Genomic DNA, 24,061 nt, shown 5'->3' on the forward strand with positions numbered 1-24,061 from the left:
ACCCAGTATTTTTTTCATGGAAAAATACGAAATAACTGCTTAACTTAAATAAATTGTAAACTATGTGGTACCGGTACTTCAGTTAGTAAGTTTCAATGCATTGTACACATCGATGCCAAGTTTATGTCAGTTTTCGACAATTTTCCTTTTTTTTCTCCCGCTATTTTAGCATACGTGAGACAGCCCCTTTAATGCCATACTTCGGAGAAAAAAATGTGTTTACAGAATCGACACAACAAACTTGTTTTTCACCCTTATTTAGATTTTATAAACGTCATGTCAATTGGCTACATTATGACTTGACCAAGCCGCATATCCATCAGATGCTCGCCGTTTACCGGTGCATACGTAATAAGGAAGCAGGAGGAGAAGGGTGAGGAAGAGGAAGAAGAAGAAAAAGGAGGAAGAAGAGTGCGACTAGTCGCAAATTTGCCCGTTCTTTATAAAGGCATCGAGTTTGTTCATAAATGGTGTTCCGCTCTCTCAAATTCGCTCGTCCTATATTAAGGCACCAAGTTTGGTCATAAATGGTGTTCCGCTCTCGCAAATTCGCCCGTCCTATATTAAGGCATCAAGTTTGGTCATAAATGGTGTCCGCTCTCTCAAATTGGCCCGTCCTATATTAAGTAAATATAGAAGAAAAATCCAGTTTTTGCAAACATGGCGGGCTCATTTTTGAGTCTGAAAGAGATTTTCTGCAGACACACATTCAGAGTCTGATCAAATTCGGTAATGATTGGACTGATGCTTCTCACGTTATTGATCGGACATGACTGATTAAAGGTAATTTCTATAATCAAAGGGAAATAACTCTCAAGTGACTCGAGATATATATATATATGGTAAACAAACTTGTCCTATATATAATGCCCATACACATTCTGACCATATTTAGTCATGATTAAAAAAATGCTAAAGTAGTTGATCGGACATGGCTGAGTATATATAATTTTTATAATCAAAGGGCAATAACTCTAAAGTGACTTGAGATATATGGTAATCAAACTTGTCCGAGATATAATGCTGATACACATTCTGACCATATTTAGTCATGATTGGACAAATGCTTCTCAAGTTGTTGATCTGACAACATATTGGACACTCCCGCTCCTCTGCCACAGTTGAAACTATAATACATCCTCTTGATGAACGGGCGTATAGTACTACTGGTAATACAGTAATAGTAATATAATAATAGTAATCATCATCACCACCACCACCACCACCACCACCATCATCACCACCACCACCACCACCACCACCACCACCACCACCACCACCACCACCATCATCATCATCATCATCATCACCACCACCACCACCACCATCATCATCATCACCACCACCACCATCATCATCATCTAAAATCAAACTCAACACATATATTGTAGATTTTAGTTTATTATATAATGAAAATAATGTATTGGATACATCCAGTATGCGTGCATATTTGTATAATACATGTTTCATACTGGTGTTAATTCACATTAAAATACTAAAAATTAAAGCACTTGTATTACATTTAACAATCAAAGTACATGTAATTTGTACCAAAAAAGTGGTATACATGTATTATAAGAGAGAAAGGGAGAATTTAGACTAGAGATAGTTTGCCTTTCATGTATAAAAATATGCTAACCAGAATAGCAGGGTGGCATTTCAAAGAATAATAAGCACTTAAACTAAACGTATTAAAAAATAAACATTTTACAACTGATGACTGTACCATTTTTTGTTGTTCAAATCTTTGATTTTTTCTCCAAGATAACCTATATATTTTTTTAATTAACTGCATCATTTATCATGTAAGTTAAAGCCATTCAAAAAATTGATTTACATTGATTTTTGAATGGACTTACAAAATTGATGGGGTTAATGTAAGAACGTATCAAAACCTTCTATACTTTAATGTGGCTTAGAATTCAACTAACATTTTCAGCCGATAGGCAGCCATTAAGTAGTAGACTTTATCATTAAGAATTTCAACATTTGCGCATGTTTAAAGGTCCGCCTACTGCCAATCATCCGATACACATTCCCTGCGTCAAATTTTCGGTCAACAATGTATCAGCCAATGAGGTTGTATTTTAAGTCAGTTATATGACATGAAGTGAATTCTTAATTATTAAGAAAGACTCGTTCGCTACGCTCACTCCGCCCATTCTTAATCATTAATTAAGAATTCACTTCATGTCTTCTAACTATTACTTGGTAACTTCTCGTATTAACTCCCCGAATCATACAACATAGGCAATATATATAATACATGAGTAGAAGTAAATAATTACAGAGCTGTTTTTTTTTCAAATAATTCACAATAAGTTAACATTAAAGTATTTGTTCATGCAGTCTCTATTTACAACTTCCTCTACATTGTAGACCTCTTTTCACCGTTTTAGCCGGATTTTGCACCGGAACTCACTATCCAGGCAAAACTATGCAGTGTAAAATGCGGCTATAGGCTAGCTGGTATCTGTAAAAAGAATTATTAACAACTCCACCACATCAATTTTGTGTGGGGCATTATATGAAAATAAATAACAATAGTTTCCATGAAGTTACAGAAAAAAATAAACAATAACAGAGAATATAAACATAGATAGAGCTCTGTATACCAAACAAATACTGGTACGTATTTTCTTGTTTTACACTAGCGTTATATTACTCGACTTCATTTTGCACATCTAGTTTACCCTCAAACCTTGTACAGAAAAATGAATGAGATCTTAATATCTTCATTTTTGTGAATCTTACATTGGTTGCTGTTTTCTATCAAATATTATGAAACTCGTTACAGAACTGGTATAAAGCTTACCAAAGGCTTGTTTTATAACATTTCCTAAAGTTTTAATAACTTTTTTATTCTATATCCAATATAAATCCACAAGCAATACATATCGCAAAATACGGTAGTCCGTATTCCACTCCAGTGAAATACGGCAGTATTCCACTCTTGCGATGTCACGTCATAACAAGTATCATTGCTTGATGTTAAAATGACGCCATAAAACAAAAAAGTGCATCGTGAAAATGACATTTATTATGAAAACCTGCGGCTTTTAAGTGATCTAACCAATAATGTATATAAGACAAGGGTTATTAGTACTGCGTTTTGATCCGGAACATCATATTCAACTCACGTGGATTTTTGCAGATTTTGATTTCACTCAGCTCGTGAAATCCGAATCTGCAAAAATCCACTCGAGTCGAATACAACCTCCCGGATCAAAACGCAGAACTAATAACCCTATTATATTGAAGGGCAACTTATATAACATCCTTAACTTAAAGATACATGGTAATAATTTTAATAATTTGAATAACAACATTTTGAAAAAAATGCATGCACATATGTATACTTGAAGATCTACATGTATTACAAATGTTAGATTTCAACCTTAACATTTAATAGATCTCAGTGTTATAAATCTTTGTTGATTTAATGAAATTTACAGTTCTGATAAAATGTTATAAATGGATATTTTAGCACATGCCAAAATAACTTTATCATTACAAATTGAATAATTAGATAATAACAAAAAATCATGTCTGTGTTTTTGAAGTACCGGGTATGGGAACTCAACAGAGAAAACAATGAAACAGAAATGTATCCTCAAATTGTTTGAAATCGTATCAAAACCTGGTACAATCTGTAAAATACAAAACATGGCCCAAATATCAGAAAAGTACGTTCTAATATGTCATTTCTCAATCTCAATATCATTTTACATGATAACAGCTAGCTAGAATAATGAGCATTCAGGGATACTTTTTTTATTATTTTGACATTTCTTATGTATCCCTGTAACGAGTCTGTCATAGTCATAAAATTGTCAAAAGTCCCACTGACATCCATTTAGGTGGAGTAAATAACAGCATGCAAAATATTTTTTAAAAAGAAAAATGATCTTACCGCCCAAAATGAAATTGCGTACAACTCATTGATTTTTAACAGTTTAATAAGTTTTATAATTTGCTGTTGACATCATGTTTCTTTTGAATATTGACCAACGTTTCCATGAACACAATTTGAGAAAATATGCAGTTAAAAACTCAAATCAATCAAGATCTTCAATCATACCATACTCTTATGTGATAAAATGGGTTGAGATTGAGATTTGACTTAAGTAATATTGTGATATTGGCACCTGGTGAAATTAGAACATGAACATTTACACACAAAATATATTAACGTCCTTATACTGATAAATTATGTATAACAAGAGGCCCAAAAGGGCCTATGCTCTACTGGCATGGCTCTTGTGGTCATTTTCAATCCAGAGCATGTACGTTTGAGTAATAGGCAACAAATATATAGTTCACTTTTAGTGTTTGGGTTAGCTGAAAACGCTGCACGTTCAACATCTGAGGACAGGAAGTGTTGTAAGCAGATTAGTTGCATGAGCTATTTTAATATGAGCCAAGTAAAGGTAATCTGAGGGTAAAAAATATTTGCTTTCAAAACTGTACTCATCGTCAAAATTTCATTTCTGTAGCTTTAAAAATAAAAAGTCGGTCAAAGTCAAGGACATCCGAGGACAACATTAATGCTTGTTTGCAAAACTGTTCACATGGTCAAAATTTCATTACTGTAGCTTTAAAAATTAATAAGTAAGTCAAAAGGGGTGGGGCCAGCTTTTGCCCAAGGGGCATTTTTTCAAATGTTTTCAATTGCATCATATGATGCTCCACAACAAATATCAAAGGTATGGGCCTTGAAACTGGTTTGAAACAAGAAGATTTTGAAAATATTTCTTAAATAAGTCCCTAGGAAAATAGTGACACCCAGGGCAGTGCCAGTTTTGACCCAAGGGGCATAATTTGAACAACCATGGTAGTGGACCACTAAATAAAGCCTTGTTCAAAATAGCAAGGATTTGCATAGTGGTTTACAGACGCATGGACGCACGGATGTACATACTACGTACACATTACCATCGCATAAGCTCTTCTGGCCTTTGGCCAGTAGAGCTAAAAAACCACTGTCCCTGACAGATACTATCCTATTTATGCGCAGAGCTTGGAAATTCATTCAAATTAAAACATAATCATAGGAAATGACTTCTTTCTTTTTTTAAACCCAGTATAAAGTTTCAAACATACATACATACATACCGTACTAAGGACCTTTTTATCAACAATTGTATTGTAAGATCACTTTTTCGAATGAGTAGGCCCTGAGTTGTAACGATATATAATTCAGGTATAAAGACACCCAACATTCTTTGCTTCATTCCTATATATAATAGGTTTCTTTTGACTGTAAACTAGTGATTGAATGAAATTGGTTCATGAGCATCAGATAAATTGGTGTCTTTGAAAATTAAGGGTGATCATAAATCTCAAGATATTTTAAAGACTTGGTGACCTTGTGTCAAGAAAAAGAGCACATAAAAAGATGGCAAAATATAACAGACATGGTAATCAATGTGTATAAAAAAGCACTATTCAAGTATCTGCAAAGTTGACTGACACAGTAACTTGCTAAATAATTATATTAATGTGAGCATTCTTAATTATAATTCAACATATCAAAACCTTATCACAAATGAAACTGCATGTGCAAAGTTGGAAGCTACATTTTGTCAAGTCGAAAAAAAAGAAAGAAAAAAAGCAGTTACACATCTAACAAATCTTATGAAAAAAAAATAAAAAAAATATGCACTATTTAACTTCTAAAAGTATTAGTACAACAATACAAATTGTCTGTATTACACGCATGTAAAGTGGTTCAATTTCAACTTTTAAAGCGAAATAATATTTATTATTTAACAAAAGCACCTAGGAGGAAATGCCAACTCTTTTCTGTTTTTTTCCCCAATTGAACAAGGGAAAATTATCAAAGCCAGAGTTATGGCCCTTGTCATACATGTGTATTGGCAAACATGATGATGATTGTGTACAAACATCTGTACCAAGTTTCATTTGAATAACTTAAGCAAGTTTCATTTGAATAACTTTACCAAGTTTCATTTGAATAGCTTTACCAAGTTTCATTTGAATAGCTTTACCAAGTTTCATTTAAATAAACGGTTTTTGAGTCATGACTAAGGTTTCAGGTTTTGCACTACCACATAGACGTCAATGCCAACGACACCCAAGAGTATCACACAATAGCCCAACATTTGCTTCTCAAAAAAACAGTGGAGCTTAAAGTTAAAGAGCAATAACATTACCAGAAAATCAATAACAATGGAATCATACATTATAAACTCTATAAGAATCATAAATCAAGTAACTCAGAAATATGGAATAAGGCCATATTTGACAGATAAATGTCTAGAACTAATCTCTCGGTAGCCTCACCACTCGCTGTTGTCAATTGTAACTCTGGAACTGATCCTGAAAATATCAAACAGTAAAAGACATTGTAAGAATTTACCTATACAGTGTCTATCTGAAGACACAGTGGTAATGACTATTTACATTTTTCTTACAAGAAACTTAACTTTTTTTCTAATGGGTAAACTTTAGTACAAATGTGTACAAAACTTTCAAAGATATTAAATTAGTGTTCATTCAATATACTATTTTTCAAAGCTATTCATTTATGCAACTTGCTAAAACTAGACTTAATTGCAAAGTGAAAAATGTTACTATTAAAGTTATACATGTATTATATACTAAAGACTTATTTAAAATGACATCAAATAGTATTTAATATGAAGTTTTCCAAATCTATTGTCAACATCAAATCATTGGGTTTTTCCCAGCTGTGTGTATGCTGATCCAATTTTCAAAACAGTTATTGATATTAAAAAGTTATTTCACTTTTTAAATCTCACTGATAAATTTATATAAACCACCTGAAAGGACATAAGACCTAAAAAAAAAATACATTTGGTTCGGGTTACCCGACCCTACCTACGGAATAGGCGCCGACCCTCACGTTTTTTATAGTCAGTTTGAAAAAAAAAATGAAAATTTTTTTTTTTTTTTTTTTTTTTGCTTTTCAATATGTAGTTTAAAACCTTAATTGCTTATATAGAAGATAACTTCAACACCATTCTCCAATGATGAAAATGACATTCTTATATAAAGCCTAATAAAAAAAATAAAAAAATAAATAAAAAAAAGCCTACCTACCCTACCTATTTTTGAAAAGGATGTAACCCTAACCAAAAAATTTTTTTTTTGAGGCCTAACGAAAAAATTACATGATGATGATATCTTATAAGGGCGAAGTCATATGGCTTGGTGCCATATAACAGACCTCAGTTGTTTTAATGTGCAGACTTGCCTTTACATCATTTGTCAATGCTTGTACAAATATGCATTTAAGCAGGCCTTCTAAAAAAACGGCAATTTGCCGGTCTGGACCGATTTTGACCAAGCCAGACCGATTTCAGTTTCAAAAAGTGTAAAAAAATCGGTCCGAAATGTTCTCATTTTTTTATAATTTCGGTCCAAAACGACTAAGTCAGTAAAAATTGTAATACACAAACATTCATGGGTCATTCACACATTCAAAATTACCCCCAGTAGGTCATAAAAGTGTCTTAGTTACCATCAGACCAATGCGACCAGCTGCTTTTTCCGCTACGCTGAACACGAGATATAGCCTACCTGTTAATTAGCAGACGCTTGCAATTGGTCCAATCACGTGTATTTGTAGGTCGCAGAAGACACAATTAAACAAACTATGTGTTAATTATGTGCTTGCAGCTATCCTGATTAAGTGTTTAAATCGGTCCATATTTTCACATGGCAATATGCTATGTCGTCGTCGATCATTACATGATAAATCCTTTGTTGATTACCAAACTGTTAAATTTAAATTGTAATAACGAAGCATTGCTGGTTAAAAACGGTTTTAAAGATAAATGCATTTGTCATTGGTAATCCGCGAAAGCATTAAAATTCCGAATTAATTAACCAAGTCATATATAAGATATCAACAGCGACACGCTTGATTAGCTACATAGTCTGAAAGCTGAGTGCGCCGCTTATGTAATTTTAATTCGCAGTAATGAAAAATTTGTGGTCGATGTCAGACTTATAGCTTGAAGCCCCGATTATAAATCTAGATATATATTATCATTCAAGATTATCAGTTGAATGTTGACCCACTGTAGAAGCATTAAGCAAATAAATCAGAATACTGTTTCACTTTTTGTCGTCTGACCCCGTTGGAAATAAGCTTTTGTACTTGTGCAAATCTTTACGGGTTATCCTGTGCAATGTCATTTATTATGTTAAACTTTATTTGGTAAAACTTTATTTGGTAATAAATTAGATAGCTTTATCATTAACACCAGAAGTAATACTTGATATAAGGGTATAATAAAAGCCTCTAAAACAATACAGGGTGCAGAATACATATACCTCTGGTATTCCTTGATAAACTGCATCATCGTCTTCTTCATCTGAATCGGAACCTGAACTCTCGTCGTTTGATGTGACCGCTGGGGCAGGAAATCCCACTAATAATGAAAACAAATCCATTGGATATAAATACACAAAATTGTCACTGAGAGTGAGTGGGGGCCCCAAAGCCCGTCTGGTAACAAAAATAAAAATTTGGGACATACACATTTGAAAAATCAACAAACTAGGTTCCTTACACAAGATGATTGAAGGTAGTTTTAGAATTTCTTGCTTCTATAAAGCTTTAATGGTTCTGCTTTGTACAGTCAGTTATCAAGAAATTTTATCATCATTGTCTAATTAGTAAAAAAGAGCAATGTTCATAAACATTGAACATCTTATTACCAGCTATCATGCAATCACAGCTTGTTATTATATTACACCATATCCAAGTAATGTGATCACCATATCCAAGTCATGTTATCACCATATCCAAATCACCATATCCAAGTCATGTGATCACCATATCCAAGTCATGTGATCACATATCCAAGTAATGTGATCACCATATCAAAGTCATATGATCACCATATCCTATCACCATATCCTAGTCATGTGATCACCATATCCAAGTCATGTGATCACATATCCAAGTAATGTGATCACATATCCAAGTAATGTGATCACCATATCCAAGACATGTGATCACCATATCCTAGTCATGTGATCACCATATCAAAGTCATGTGATCACCACATCAAAGTCATGTGTGATCACATATCCAAGTCATATGATCACTTATAATGCAGTTGAGATATTGATTACAAGGAAGCAACGCTATAGAATAAATTCACACTGTACTTAAGCTGGTTCCCTGATTATTACTCAAACCAGAAGCATTATGTTTCTCCTTTATATTGAATCCATCGACAAATAGAGCACAAAGCTGTTTATTAACTACTTGCGAAAGTTGAAAGCTTTTAAACAGTTAATAAAACTCACCAGCAACTTTTATTGAATAATGATTATTAGTAGAATTTCTTATTTTCGTAAAGCTACACAGGAATTAGCTTGAATGCCATATGAGTTGACTGTGATGATAATCTCATTAAATAAAAATGCAAGAAGCTGAACAAGCCGTGTGAAGCTTATGCCTATGCGCTCCCGTTTCCCACAGTTTAACATGGGGCATAACTTGACAATATTTAAGACAAGAGTTATGGGCCTTCCTAAAACTACCTTTAGGTATTGTCTCTGACAACATTTGTACCTAGTTTCATTCCCCCCCCCCCCCCCCCCCCAGAGCGCCATGCAATCAGGATTATTTGGACAATTGAATGAAATATGCATGGACTAAAATGACAGCTGACTTGTCATTGACATTGGAGCCTTTGAGGCAGTTTTAATATTATGACCATTCAAAGTGTGAGGATAGTAGGTACAGTTTTTAATCATGATCAGTTGATGACTAATATTTGCAGATAAAAATGTATCCTCTTAGCAGCAGGGAAAAAGTAAATATGACAAGACATTTAATGATGAATATGAGTTATGACCATGACCTTTGACTGCATGACCTCAAAATCCATAGGAGTCATCAACTGGTCACCCAAAACCTAAATGTCAGGTTTGAGGGCCATGGGCCCAGTCATTGACAAGTTATCACACAGACAAGCTTTTTGTGTTCAAGTTCACTGTGACTTTGACCTTTGAAGTAATGACCCCTAAAATCAAAAGGGGTCATCTACAGGTCAGGCCCAACCCCAAAGTCAAGTTTGAGGGCCATGGGTCCAGGCATTGTTGAGATAACCCTGTGAGAAGCTTTGATAACATTTCTCATTAAAGCTCACTGCGACTTTGACCTCTGGCACGATGACCCCCAATATCAATAGGGGTCATCTTCTAGTCAGGCCCAACCTTCATGTCAAGTTTGATGACCATAGGTCCAGAAATTGTGGAGTTTGCCTTCACGGTCACTGAGACCTTGACCTTGACCTGATGACCAATAAAATCAATAGGGTTCATCTCTGGTCAGGAACAACCTCCAAGTCAAGTTTGAGGGACATGGGTGCAGGCATTGTTAAGGTCACTGTGGCCTTGACCTTTGGCCCGATGACCCCCAAAATCATTAGGAGTCATCTTCTTGTCAGGCCACACCTCCATGTCAAGTTTGATGACCATAGGTCTAGGCATTTTTACATGAACAAGAGCTGTCACAGAAACAGCACGCTCGACTATTCCGCTGCTTTTCAATGTAAGGATTGAAAAGTTTTGGCGAAACATGCATGGATCACTGTTAGATTAGATTTCAATGTAATACATGGTGTTCTGAGATATAAACATAAATGTGGTTCCATGCAAAATATTAACGAGAATTTCTAAGTCTAATAATAAAGGGCCATTATTTGCAAAATACAGTTATCTAACTTGGTTATTCAATTAAGTTGGGTGGTTGAATACCATTGTATAAAGTCTCAATGCAATTCATCAAATAGTTGCTGAGATATTATCCTATGTGTGCTAACATGCTAACATGCAAGACCTTAACCAGAATTTCTAAGTCGCATAATAAAGGGGCAAAAATTATATATTATAAAAGATACAGTTATCTTACTTGATTAAATAAGAAGGTTAAATAGATGGGAGCCTGTGTGTAAATTTTCAATGCAATACATGACGTATTCGCTGAGGTATTGACTTAAAAGTGGTTACATGCAAAACCTTAACCAGAATTTCTATGTCGAATAAAAAAGGGGCCATTATTTTAATTTAATGCAAACTGGAGTTATCTTACTTGGTTATTTAAGTAGATGTTGAGTACCACTGTATAAAGTATCAATGCAATCCATCAAGTAATAGCTGAGATATTAACCTATGTGTGCTTACATGCAAAACCTTAACCAGAATTTCTAAGTCGAATAAAAAAGGGCAATTATTTTCATTAAATGCAAACTAGAGTCAAATAATAAAGGCCCATAATTTGCATTATTTTCAAAAAAGTGTTATCTGGGAATACAAATCTAATGTTTCAATGCAATACTTGATATATTTGCTGAGATATTGACTTAAATGTGGTAACATGCAAAACCTTAACCAGAATTTCTAAGTCGAATAATAAAGGGCAATTATTTTGCATTAAATGCAAACTAGAGTTATCTAACTTGGTTAATTAAGTAGGTTGGATGGTTGACTACCATTGTATAAAGTCTCAATGCAATACCTGAAGTAGTTGCTGAGATATTAACCTATGTGTGCTTACACGCAAAACCTTAACCAGAATTTCTAAGTCGAATAAAAAAGGGCAATTATTTTCATTAAATGCAAACTAGAGTTATCTAACTTGGTTAATTTAGTAGGTTGGATGGTTGAGTACCATTGTATCAAGTATTAATGCAATACCTCAAGTAGTTGCTGAGATATTAACCTATGTGTGCTTACACGCAAAACCTTAACCAGACTTTCTAAGTCGAATAATAAAGGCCTATTATTTGCATTATATTCAAATAATTGTTATCTAACTTCATTAATTTAGTATGTAAGATAGTTGGGAATACATATCCAAAGTTTAAATGCAATAACTGATGTATTTACTGAGATAATGACTTAAAGGTGCTTACATGCAAAACCTTAACCAAGGTGTGACGCCAACGCCGACGCCACCGCCGACGCCAGGGTGAGTAGTATAGCTCTCCTTATTCTTCGAATAGTCGAGCTAAAAACAGATGTGCTAAAACATTTCATTTTTACTTTGTTTGACTGTCAAGGACTGTTTTTGCTTATCATCTTATTAAAGTATAAAAATTCAAATTAAGCTAGCATAAATTTTTAAAAAAGAAGAAGACATTCTTGGCATTCAAATTAACTTGCCTGGCAGGGTAGTTTATTTATGGGGCCGTATTCAATATAGTTATCCTTAGACAGGCCTCAATGTATCCTTAGACAGGCCTCAATGTATCCTTAGACAGGCCTCAATGATTCCATTTTGGCTTCTGGCCAAATTATTTTAGAGTCCTATCAAAACAATTAACTTAAGTTATTGAATACAGCCCCTGACATAAAACAGTTAAATACTTAATAAGAGGCTAGCTCTGTCTTCATCACAAGTAACACATGGCTCTGTTACAGTTGCATTTATATCTAAAATAAAGCTCGCTCTGTTCAAACTGTTGAAAGCAATAAAATGAAACACCAGTTCAAGAAATAGTGATTTAAACAGTGTAAAAGCGCTTGTCTCCCCTATTGTGTGGTCATATATGAGAAAAAAATAAATGATGGACATGAAATTTGTAATTTTGGACTGGAGACGAACCAACAGTGAAGTTTGGTTTATTCACCCATATTAAATAGTGAATATCTAATGCGACCTTGACCTTTGACCTACTGATCTCAAAATCAATAGGGGTCCTGCAAGCGTTCTTTATTTATTGAGTGTGACGTACAGACTGATAGGGCTGACTGACTAACTGACGGACTGATAAAAAAATCAATAGGGGTCATCTACTAGTCCTGACCAACTTGCATATCAAGTATGAAGTTCCTGGGTGCAAGCATTCTTTAAGTATTGAGCAGTAACCTTTTCTTCAACTCAACGTCATGGCGACCTTGACCTTTGACCTTTTGATCTAAAAATCAATAGAAGTCATCTTCTAGTCATGAACAACTAGCATACCAAAATTGAAGTTCCTGCACCCAAAGACTCCTTAGTTATTGAGCGGAAACCGTTTCTTCACCTCAAGGTCACGGTGACCTTGACCTTTGACCTACTGATCTCAAAATCAATAGGGGTCATCTACTAGTCATGAAAAACTACCATACCAAGTATGAAGTTCCTGGACCCAAAGGATCTTTAGTTATTAACCTTGACCTACTAATCTCAAAATCAATAGGGTTCATCAACTAGTCATGACCAACTAGCATACCAAGTATGAAGTTCCTGGGTGCAAGCGTTCTTTAGTTAATCAGCAGAAACCGTTTCTTCACCTCAAGGTCACGGTGACCTTGACCTTTGGTCTATTGATCTCAAAATCAATAGGAGTCTTCCACTAGTCATTACCAACTAGCATACCAAAAATGAAGTTCCTGGGTACAAGCGTTCTTAAGTTGTTGACCAGAAACCATTTTTAAGCTTAAGGTCACCGCCAACATATCGTTTTTTACCTGAAGGTAACCTTGACCTTTGACCTTTTGATCTCAAAATCAATAGAAGTCATCTACTAGTCATGAACAACTAGCATACCAAAAATGAAGTTCCTGCACCCAAAGACTCCTTAGTTATTGAGCGGAAACCGTTTCTTCACCTCAAGGTCACGGTGACCTTGACCTTTGACCTACTGATCTCAAAATCAATAGGGGTCATCTACTAGTCATTACCAACTAGCATACCAAGTATGAAGTTCCTGGGTGCACGCGTTCTTTAGTTATTGAGCGGAAACGAAGTGTGACATACAGACTGACGGACCGACTGACTGACTGACTAACTGACGGACAGGGCAAAAACAATATGTCTAGACATAATTAGTGCGGGACAACCAACTGAAGCACTAGTTCTTGGCCAATGCTTACGAACAGTCTCAAGTCTGAGTCTAGACTCAGAAAAGCTTTTTTAATAAATGAAATAGAATCATCTTTATTCCATTGAGTTAAAAAAATAAATCTAAAGAATTGTACATTTTCAAATCATAATAAAAGTAAGCAAATTTTATCATCAGTACTCAATTAGAATGAAATGAAGATTTGTAGTTTTGCATGAGACTGTTCATAATCATGGCCCCTGGTGGTACTATGGATGTCTGAAGCTCTTTATACTCTATTTTTACCCTAGGAAAATGGTAACAAATGTCTAAAGATTAAGGTTTTGCTATTTAAGACAAAACAAAGATATTTGGGACTGCAAGTAAGTTATTATGTAGCTCTTGGGCTAATATCGTAAAATACCAAGGGACTGGTTTCACAACAAATCTAAGACGAGAAAATGGCTTCCTGCTTGAAATCCTATGGTCTGATTAAACAGTAATATTAAAGAAGAAAATATCCACGAATCAGATAACTATGAGATCTATCAGGCAAACCAATCATTGAGGAACAAAATGTAATCGTGATATTATGCCATAAATACTGAAACCAAGTTTGACAAATACAGGGCTGTCACCCAAGAGTAGATATAGAGGATATTTGTTGAATTTAACTGCGGCATAATTGCTATGTCAAAGTTATCTCCTCTTCGTGCAAGCAGTCCTTCCACTAAAAAAAAAGTTCCACACTTTATGAAAATGGTTGTTGGAATTGAAATTATTTTTAGATAAAACTCTAGTTCCATCAACGAAACCTATCATGTTTAACATTTAATGAGACAAAAAACAAGTATTTAAACAAAAGCATTTCGTAAATAAAAAAAATGTATCGCGTAGAAATACAATTCAATGAAACTTGAGGATGTGACATTTTTGTACATTCAAAAACAATTTCAACGGATTTAAATTAACAATGATGGACTTATAAAAGTGTGTATTCGTCAAAGCAACGGAAGTCTGTGTTTAGTGTTTTTTTGGGGGTGAATTCATGCTCAGTGCAGCCGAAGGATGTTTTGTTGTTGAGAGAGCGAATTAGTTTCATATCTATTAAAGTTGAATGTCACGTTCCCATGTGTTTATGAAGACCCCAGATGAAATGTCGAGGATGTGCCCGAAGATGCTTTTGAGAGGGATGCAGCGCAAACTTTGAAAAATAAAAAAAATAAAAAATGTATTGTTGAACTGATGAACGTAAACTGGAAATTGGTCAAATTCAAAATGCTTGTGCATACATGTACGCGGTTAGAGTTTGTAGGAAGAAATGGTCTATCAACTCTATTACTAGCACATGTGGCCAAGTACGGTAAATATTCAACCGATACCTACCAATTTTAACAGCATTTTCCATGAAATAGTTCATACATAAATTGGTAAGCTTGTTCTTTTTTAATATTTATAATCAATCACAAAAAAGTTTGTTTTATTGAAACTATTGCATAATTTGATTGAGACAATCCAATACGATTCGGTCAATATGTATATATTACTGCACTACAAACGACAACAAACATGTACTTGTGACATACATGTATTTTTTCGAAGTCAAGGGTAGCAAATCTTCTAAAAGATGGAAAAAATAGTCCCAAGTTGTATATACAGAGTGGAATGAGCAAGGGTTATCATTTCACTCGAGCCAGACTGAAATGATCAAGTTAACATTCACTAATATTTTTCACTCTTTCACCGGTATGCATGAAATAAATAAATGTGATCTGATTGTTGATAAAATATTATGGCCATTTACATTGTCTGGTAAAGATTGGATAAGAAATGCTCAAGTTAGAAAACAACATCTTTAAATTGGTAAATTTCAACAAATAAAGGGCCATACCTCCGGTTTGAATAACATGATCTGACTTTTGATTGAACTCAGTTGTGATATTATGCCCATAAAAACTGATGTTTCCCCCTCTGCACATATATGTCTCAATATGGTGAACATTTGTGGCAAGCTCTTTCAAATCCTTTCCTGCTGTCATAGCTGAAAAGTCTTTATAATGATTGTGATACAATTTAAGTTTCATTGTGAAACCAGACCCAGGTTCTTAAATCTTGCAAACCTGCTAGCTCGACCAACTTACACTCTCAAAACCAAAACATGGAAAGTGATTCATTGAACAAGGTGAATTTTAACATCTAGAAAAAAACAAACCTGATTTTTTGCCTGTAAATGGACAATTTAAGTGCAAGAAGTCAACAATAAAATGTGAAAGCATCCTCAACTCAACGCTTTCAATGACATTTTCATTATAAAACAAGACAAAGTCTTCATCAATCTTTGACATTATTTTCCTGATTTGGATTCAAGCAGACATGATGATATAAATCATTTGTATACACACAGTTTATTTTTATCATTATAGATGATTCGTAAATTTATTTAATTTAGTGCAAATTTAAAAATTATGAAATTATTTATTATTATTACTTAATTTTTTAATCTTATTAAGGTTTAAATATTCATAAAATTATATTTCATTCTCTATTGAATGAAATAGAGCGCCACAGCTTGTTTCATTTAAACAAGGGGAATGACTCAATAAATATTGAAGCCAGAGTTACTGGCCTTGCTGTGCATGGGCATTTTTGTTTCTGGCAACATGTGTACCAAATTTCATTTGAATATTTTTGCTGCTGTTGACACCAAGGCTATCACAATATTAAAAAAGTCTTCAACCCCCCCCCCCCCCCCCCCCTTCCTAATAGCTGACAATATTCTTTAAACATATAACACCATTGTACCTTGGTCCGACTGGGATCTTGAGTTGGAAAGTTTCTCGAAGCAGCTAAGGCACACGCGGAGAGGTTTCGATGACTGCTGGGGCAGCAGCCAGCGATTCTTAGAACACTCGTTACACACAACAACGCCACATTTACGACAGTGGTGCTGCAACAGAGGAGACGTGTGAAATCTACAACATTTTTTTTATTTTGTGTGCGAAACAAAGTTTAACAGTTGATTCAATTCATGGAGTACTGAATTACCCTATTCTCTTGATAGTCATATAATAAAACAGGTAGTAGACAAAGTCAGAATAGGAATATAGAAACAAACCTTTCACCTAGACATTGAGCCAACATGCCAAATTTGAGTTATGCACTTTGTTTTGACATGGTGAATGTTTGACATGAATTTGGTAAAAATCCTTCAATCGGTGCAAGAGATCCACAGCAGACATAAAAGTATACACACAATATATTGCTAGAACCTTGACTTTGAACTGTGACCTTGACAATGAGTTGGTGTGCCGAGATGATGCAGGTTGTGTTAATGTGGTTCAAATATTTTCCAAGTTTCATAAAAACCTTCATCCGAATCAAGGGCTTAGAGGTATAAGGTTGTCAAATTGATTAATCCAATATTTTACCTTAAATTGTGACCTTGAGCCGGCACACATATAATGTGGATTCTGCTCGCCATTCACAGAAGAAATGAAAATCCTTCAAAGAGTTGATGGGTGGACACAAAATATATTGATTGAAACTTTGACCTTGAACAGGGTTCCCACAAATCATAGAAAATAAAGTTCCCTGACTAAATCCAAAATTCTCTGACCAAACTATCAAGTGTTCATAGGAGCTTTATTTGGTCATCTATGAGCATTATTAATAATGTTGGCCTCCATCCTCCCAATCAGCCAACCATAACCACCTCTTCTTATTTAGTGTATTGGCTTTTTTCATTCATCTTTTCCTTATCAGAAAGAAAAACTGCCTAAGCCTCATTTCCTTCATTCTGCTATTTCACAAATTGTTTCCTTGCTTGATCCTAGGTTCCAAATTTCACTAACTTTTGCCCATTTCCCAAATTTCCCTGACCTTGGAAAAAAAATCAATTTCACATGACTTTTCCATGACAGTGGGAACCCTGTTGAGCTGTGACCTTGAGGCAATATGCCTAGTATGTGGGTTCAGAGCTTTGTCTCGATACGGTGAACATTTGACCGGAGTTTCATAAAAATCCTTCAAAGGGTGTTTAGAAGATACAAAGCAGACCTAAAAATATTGATTGAACCTTTAAACTTGACCTGGTGCGCCTGGAATATGGCTTTTGCACATCAGCTCAATGTGGTGAACATTTGACCTGAGTTTAATGAAAAAAAATATTCAGAGTGGACCTGAAATCCATGACTCAAACCTTTGATCTTCAGCCAGCACAGATGGAATATGGGTTCTGTATGTTTGTTTCATGTGGTGAATATTTGACTTGAGTTTCATACAATTTCATCAAGGGATTTCGGAAGTATGGAACAGACAGACAGATGCAGACAGTCAAACATTTGTGCTTAAAACAATATGTCTCCCTCTGCAAAAAAGAATGGGTGGAGCCATAATTGTAGTTAAAGACTACAAGATGGAATCTGGCCACCATAAGCTTTGGCACAAAAATGACACAAAGGCTATACAAAACCCAATTGTTTTCCTTTAAAAAGCATGCCCTCAAATAAACTAAAAGATCACATTCTACCAAGTACTTACTCTTCTATTCAGCATGGAAAATTGAGAGCGCTTGCACACCATACATTTTGTTGCGGAGGAATCGGGGATCCAGACTGGGGAATCGTCTGAAGTGTTCTGAGTTATTCCCCCTGAAAAACAGAACAATCCAAATAAGTTTCGGGCTATCTTTACGACAATTCGTCAAAAACAGCAAACCTGAATAACCGGCCTTTGGAAAATGATGTCTGTTTATGTGAAAGATTGAATTATTACAAAACTTAAAATGGTCATGGTGATAGTGAACTGTTTCCATAGATGTGACTTTATTTACTTTTTCACATTTGAATAATTTTGACAAATATAGTAAATATCATATTTATCTATTTTTTTTTACTACATGTACATATTGCATAGACAAATCACAAAAAGAGTTGTTATTTATTGAAAGGTTTAACAGTTTTGTTTTTTACATTAAACAGTTAAACATAACCCTCTGAAAACATATTCAAAATCAAATAAAAGCTACCCAATGACGCACGTTTGTTCAAAAGGTCTGACACACATTTCTGTATGTGAGAAATCCACTGGCTCTTTTCCACAGCAGTTGCTGCATATACAACAAACGACTTCTTTGGGCTTATCAGCTTCCAGCCATTTCTTAGATCTGTAAAAGAATTATCGAATACAAATAATATAACTTTTTTGTATAAGCCTTTTAAACCAGGGCTAAAACACGGCCTCTAAACGCCAGCTCCACCACTTTACGGAGGTGCAAAGAAGAAGAGCTGTCGACGCTTCTGTGGTGGAGCTGTGCCCTATGTTTACATGAACAAACGAGAGTATGATTTATATTTCATTTGATAATTAACGGACATATTTCAAAAATCGGAGAATGTGGTACTGTGTAAGAACACTTCTACTGTAGGCTGGTTACTATTTCGTTTCAATATTGTGCAAACTGTGGTGCCAGCAGCTTTTCTCCCGAATCGGACTTGTGCATATTTTGAGATCTGATTGCATAGCAAGTACATTTCGGTGCTAACACACCCCGTAAGAACATTCTCACGCATGCAAACATAACTGTTATGTATAGTACATATGCCGGAACACAACAAAACTAATAAGCACTTCTTAAAAAGGAAAAACGCACATATTTATAAAAGTGGTGGCGCTGTTGCCCTAGTGGTGTGTAAAAGCAAAATGTTCAAAATTTGAATTTCAAATACTACATTAAAGAGGAAAACATTTATTACCATCTAAAATAATGATGGTAAAAGACCTACAACAGGCTTTCTCTAAAACATCGCAATTTTTTCCACATACTGAACTTATTCACGTGTTATAACAAATTATTGGTGACTTACACCTACACTGTACTTGATCCCTATATCAATTGCTAAGGCAAGTCATTTTAATAAACAAACTATTTTTCTAACTCTGGAGCTGTATTCATCAATCTACTTATATTTAACTTAAATTTAAAAGTAGAATCTGAGTGTTTTGACTTAAGAATTAATTGACCAATAGACTAAATGAAATCACTGTGACATGTCTAAGGATAATGATAAGAATTATACTGAATATGGGCCAAGTACTACTATGAACTCACTGCCACAGTCCTCGACACTTTCTATCTTCACGTCTTCCAACTCCATAATATGCTGTTGGTTATACTGAAACAAGAAAGCCTTATAAATGGTTTGCCTTAGTTATGTTGGTGCCAGAGAATTAGACTAAAATAACATGTTATAACTTAAAGGCACACTCTGTCTTATCAGTAACTACCAACAAAGGTCATCTACCGGATAACTGTATACATTGTATCTTATTTGTAAGCGGGTATTCATAAAGCATCTTAAGTCAAGTCAAATTCCTAATTTAAGTATCTCATAGGTCATATGATATAAAAACTTTATAATTTCTGAAATACATTATATTTCAGTTACCTTATTTAAAAACATACATTAATGTTAAACACTCGTATATATTTCTTTTAATTTGACTATGCAAATTTTAAGAAATCAACTTTAGAGTCAGGAAGTGACTTAAGATATAAATATGGCCCCAGACATGTGCATTCTAGTTACATGTATTATCAGAACAAATATTTATGCATAAAAAATAAAACGTCATACATGTACAGGTATTTAACTTTAAATATTCATATATTTGCATGTATACCAATAATGTAATTAAGATGCTGTTTTGAGGAGTTGAATAGTTCTTGAAAATTCATGGGATTGAACAATACATTTCCCATAAATACTTAACTATTTATGTGTAGAATACAAGAGCTGAACTCCTTGAGGGCTGAGTCAGAGATGGATATAATTTGATATTAAAATTTAGGGGCTACATCTGTCTTGCGTTAAGGCCGCAGAATAATAAAATTATTCTATAGAATTACTATTGATCATGATTAACTGCCATAAAAGATACCTTTTTCTTGTTGATTACAATATTTCCATAGACGAGGACATCATTAAACAGGAAGAACTGTCGAGGTTTAGGTTTCTTCCGACACATCTTGGTAAGTACCCCCTCCCCCACTAAAACCCGACCTGGAACTGTCAATGGCTGGAAAAGAACAAATTAAAATGACGTACATTTTTAGTCTCTTTTCAAAATGAAAATTTGTGTGTGTTTTTTTCCTTATTTCCTGCTTTTTCAAAAGTGAGTTCAATCATGTACAGCATGTATTGTGCCTTCTTATATCGATAACTTCACATTTTAAATTATATCTCTTGCAAAAGATCTTGTATTTTATGGAAAATAAACCATTGGTTTTTCAAATAATTGCAAACAACAATTCAAGGTCAGTTTCAGGCAGTTACTGAGTAAAGTTATAATACTTTGATTGATATTTAATGTAATCCATTACTGCGAAGCTTGTTTTTTCCGTCAAACAAGGGCCATAACTGAAGAAAAAATTGTTATAGCAAGAGTTATGCACATTGCTATAAAAGTAAATATAGGCAACTTGTGTTCCAAGTATTATTTAGAATGTAAACATTTATTCGCAACAATAAAGATGAGCCAACAACGACACCAAGACTATTACAGTCCCCCCACCAAAATCCTACAAAAAAAAATCCAAAAACAGCCAAGATACAGTTGCCTTTAAATAATTATATATGTGCAATGAGAACACACTGAAGTTACCATTCAACCATTGCATTACTTATGTTAAAATGAGCAGTAATTGATCCCATCTTTGAAATGTTGAAGTATGTGTAAAATATGTGGGAAACAGTGTTTCTGAATCCAATAGAATGCAATGCAAAACTCAAGCTTATTACCTGTCCTGACGAGCCAAAGCATTGCTCCACGCAGGCAATCCTGCGGGTGTTAGATTCACTGTTCACTGAAAAAAAAATATCAGTTTATAATGGAGTCAATTTTTTCATATTCTTCAATATGCTTTTGTTTTTTCGACCTTGCAAGCTTCGGTAACGACGTCAATAAATTTCCACATAAGTCCACTTGGGCGTGGCCATATTAGATTTTTCTGATGCGCCATTGGCTATAGCAATTATTTTATTTCCCGAAGCCCGGTACCCTTTTGCAAGAGGTATTTCTCGGCAACCAGGAGCTTATTATTCGGTACGCCTACGAAAAAATAGAAATCAACACTTTGGTGAATGAAAAAAAACAAAACATTTTATGGGCTGCTTATCAGCCCATAAAATGATGTATTTTTTCATTTTTCTTATCAGCCCATAAAAATGATGTATTTTTTTCATCTTCAGGATCAAGACTGATTTTACCCGGCTGAGGCCACAGGCAACTATTTAAAGTAAGCCAGGGGCAGCTGTTGGGATCCGCATCATACATTCAAGTCTCTATGAAGTATGGAGGTAATTTATAAATATCTAATGAGATGATTGACTAGTTCAGTTGAAATAATTATCTGGTTAAAAAATAATTGAATAATTATCTCTGATCTATATAAACATTATTGTACATTCGAATTAAACACGGTCAGTCGAATTCCAGACTGGTACGACTGGATTAGGTACGCCTTCCCCTCAGGCGAAAACGAGTTTCTGACATGTTCTTTACAATCATTCAATTAAAAATATGAAATTAATCAAATATATTCATGAATCTTAAGTATACATTCATATTTATTTGCGTTTCTGTAACGCAAAATTAAAAACAATTGTTTACCTAGCCTGTCAACCATTTTTCTACTTCCGTATTTTTGATGCACACAAAACAAATTTTGATGACAACTAAAAATAATTAGGTTATGTTATACCAATACTTAAAACAACTAATCGCTCAGTATTAATATCCTGAAGAAGAAATAACATCAACAAAATACAGATACTATTGTGATTTTTTTTTCTTTTACCGACAGAACAACAAAATATTAAAAAAAGTTCCAACACAGTATTTTTGTAAAGTCTAGAGAGTTAAGACATGTACGGAACATGAACCGTCTTATATTTAAAGAGCATATCGATATTTGATTTACCATCATGTTTGAAATTATTAATAATATGGTTTATAACATAATTCATTATGCGAACAGGTAAGCATTTTTAGGAAGGTACAGATGTGACTTCAGTTTTTTTTTGTACAAATAAGTGAATACAGTAAATGGAAAATGCAGCATACATATGTGCATGTATAAGCTCACAAAAATACAGTACCACCACAGGCCGCGTTCTACAAAAAAGTCAGCGATGGGTTTGTACTTTTACATTACGACACCACAGCACTACTCATGAGTGTTAGGCCTGGTTAGGAGGTTGTGATTATGGCTACCCTGGTTCCTTAACCTGCACCAACGTATAACTGCACTGTCACACTGGACCGCCCATTTAACGTGCTACAATAAAACGGTTAGTATTGTCTAGGAGTAGGATCAGTAATTGGTCCCAGGTTTTGTTAATTGGTCAAACGGGGGATCGAGCCTGCAACACCTGGGCTGACCGTCAGGTGTCTAACCAATATACAACGGACCCGTCACAAGTAAGCGAGCCACTGATGAACCGTTCTATAGAGCATAAACTTGTGAAAATTTGAATCACTGTTAAATGCCGTTATTACTCGAATAGGCGCATACAAACGTAGGCAGTTTATATCATTACCAACCATCATTTTAACCCTTATATACAATCTTTAAACGCCGCTGCTCCGAAAATGTAACATATACACGCACATACCCACACCCCCACAACACCCCAACGAACACGCACCCCCCCACACACACACACGCGCGCACACACCATCTGACAAAACCCTCAAGCGCTAAGCTAATTTAATATAATTGTATTCAAATGAAGAAGCTGATTTATTTTTTAATCTTGAGAATTTTACCGCTGCGTTTAGTTATATACTGATTGTGTAGAATCAGGAAAGTAGTAGTAAACTAGGCTAGTACGAAAAGGGTATACCCAATCACCAGTTTAATTGCCATTTCCCATCCAGATATTTTCTCCTCCATAAATATTTGCGTGCCATGAAAACAAACATCGCCGGTAACCAAGGTACATTATTCCGTTCAGATAACGTTAATAGTACTCCATGCAATCAGTGTGAATGTGTGAGTTAATTGAGCTTCCTCTTCCATCCGTTGCCAAACTTGTATTCCACATCCATTGTAAGGATCCAATATTGCTATACCACTGTTTAAGACTGATTGCTTTGAGTGTGGGTTTGTTATTTACAAACGAATAATTGCGGTTTAAATTTGATAAAAAATAATAAAAATAATGAAAACAATATACAACAGC

The 24,061-nt window shown here is 34.6% G+C and overlaps 1 protein-coding gene across 2 annotated transcripts; it reads right to left on the minus strand.

Annotated features, from left to right (window-relative positions):
• Positions 1–1,385: 1,385 nt before the first annotated feature.
• LOC128232900 (pleckstrin homology domain-containing family F member 2-like) lies at positions 1,386–22,520 on the minus strand. 2 transcript variants are annotated; one of them, XM_052946696.1, is made up of 10 exons: positions 22,488–22,520; positions 21,617–21,681; positions 20,757–20,894; positions 19,927–19,990; positions 18,856–18,981; positions 18,357–18,466; positions 16,620–16,764; positions 12,379–12,444; positions 8,326–8,423; positions 1,386–6,342 (listed from the first exon to the last, which is right to left on the minus strand). In XM_052946696.1, the coding sequence occupies exons 1-10, from the start codon at positions 22,501–22,503 to the stop codon at positions 6,319–6,321; spliced, it is 852 nt and encodes a 283-aa protein (XP_052802656.1). In that variant the 5' UTR covers positions 22,504–22,520; the 3' UTR covers positions 1,386–6,318. The 2 variants fall into 2 exon arrangements, with proteins under 2 accessions (XP_052802656.1, XP_052802657.1); XM_052946697.1 differs by lacking the exon at positions 12,379–12,444.
• Between the last annotated feature and the right edge of the window lie 1,541 nt (positions 22,521–24,061).

Source organism: Mya arenaria, chromosome 4 (genome assembly GCF_026914265.1).
Source record: "Mya arenaria isolate MELC-2E11 chromosome 4, ASM2691426v1".
Taxonomy (NCBI): domain Eukaryota; kingdom Metazoa; phylum Mollusca; class Bivalvia; order Myida; family Myidae; genus Mya; species Mya arenaria.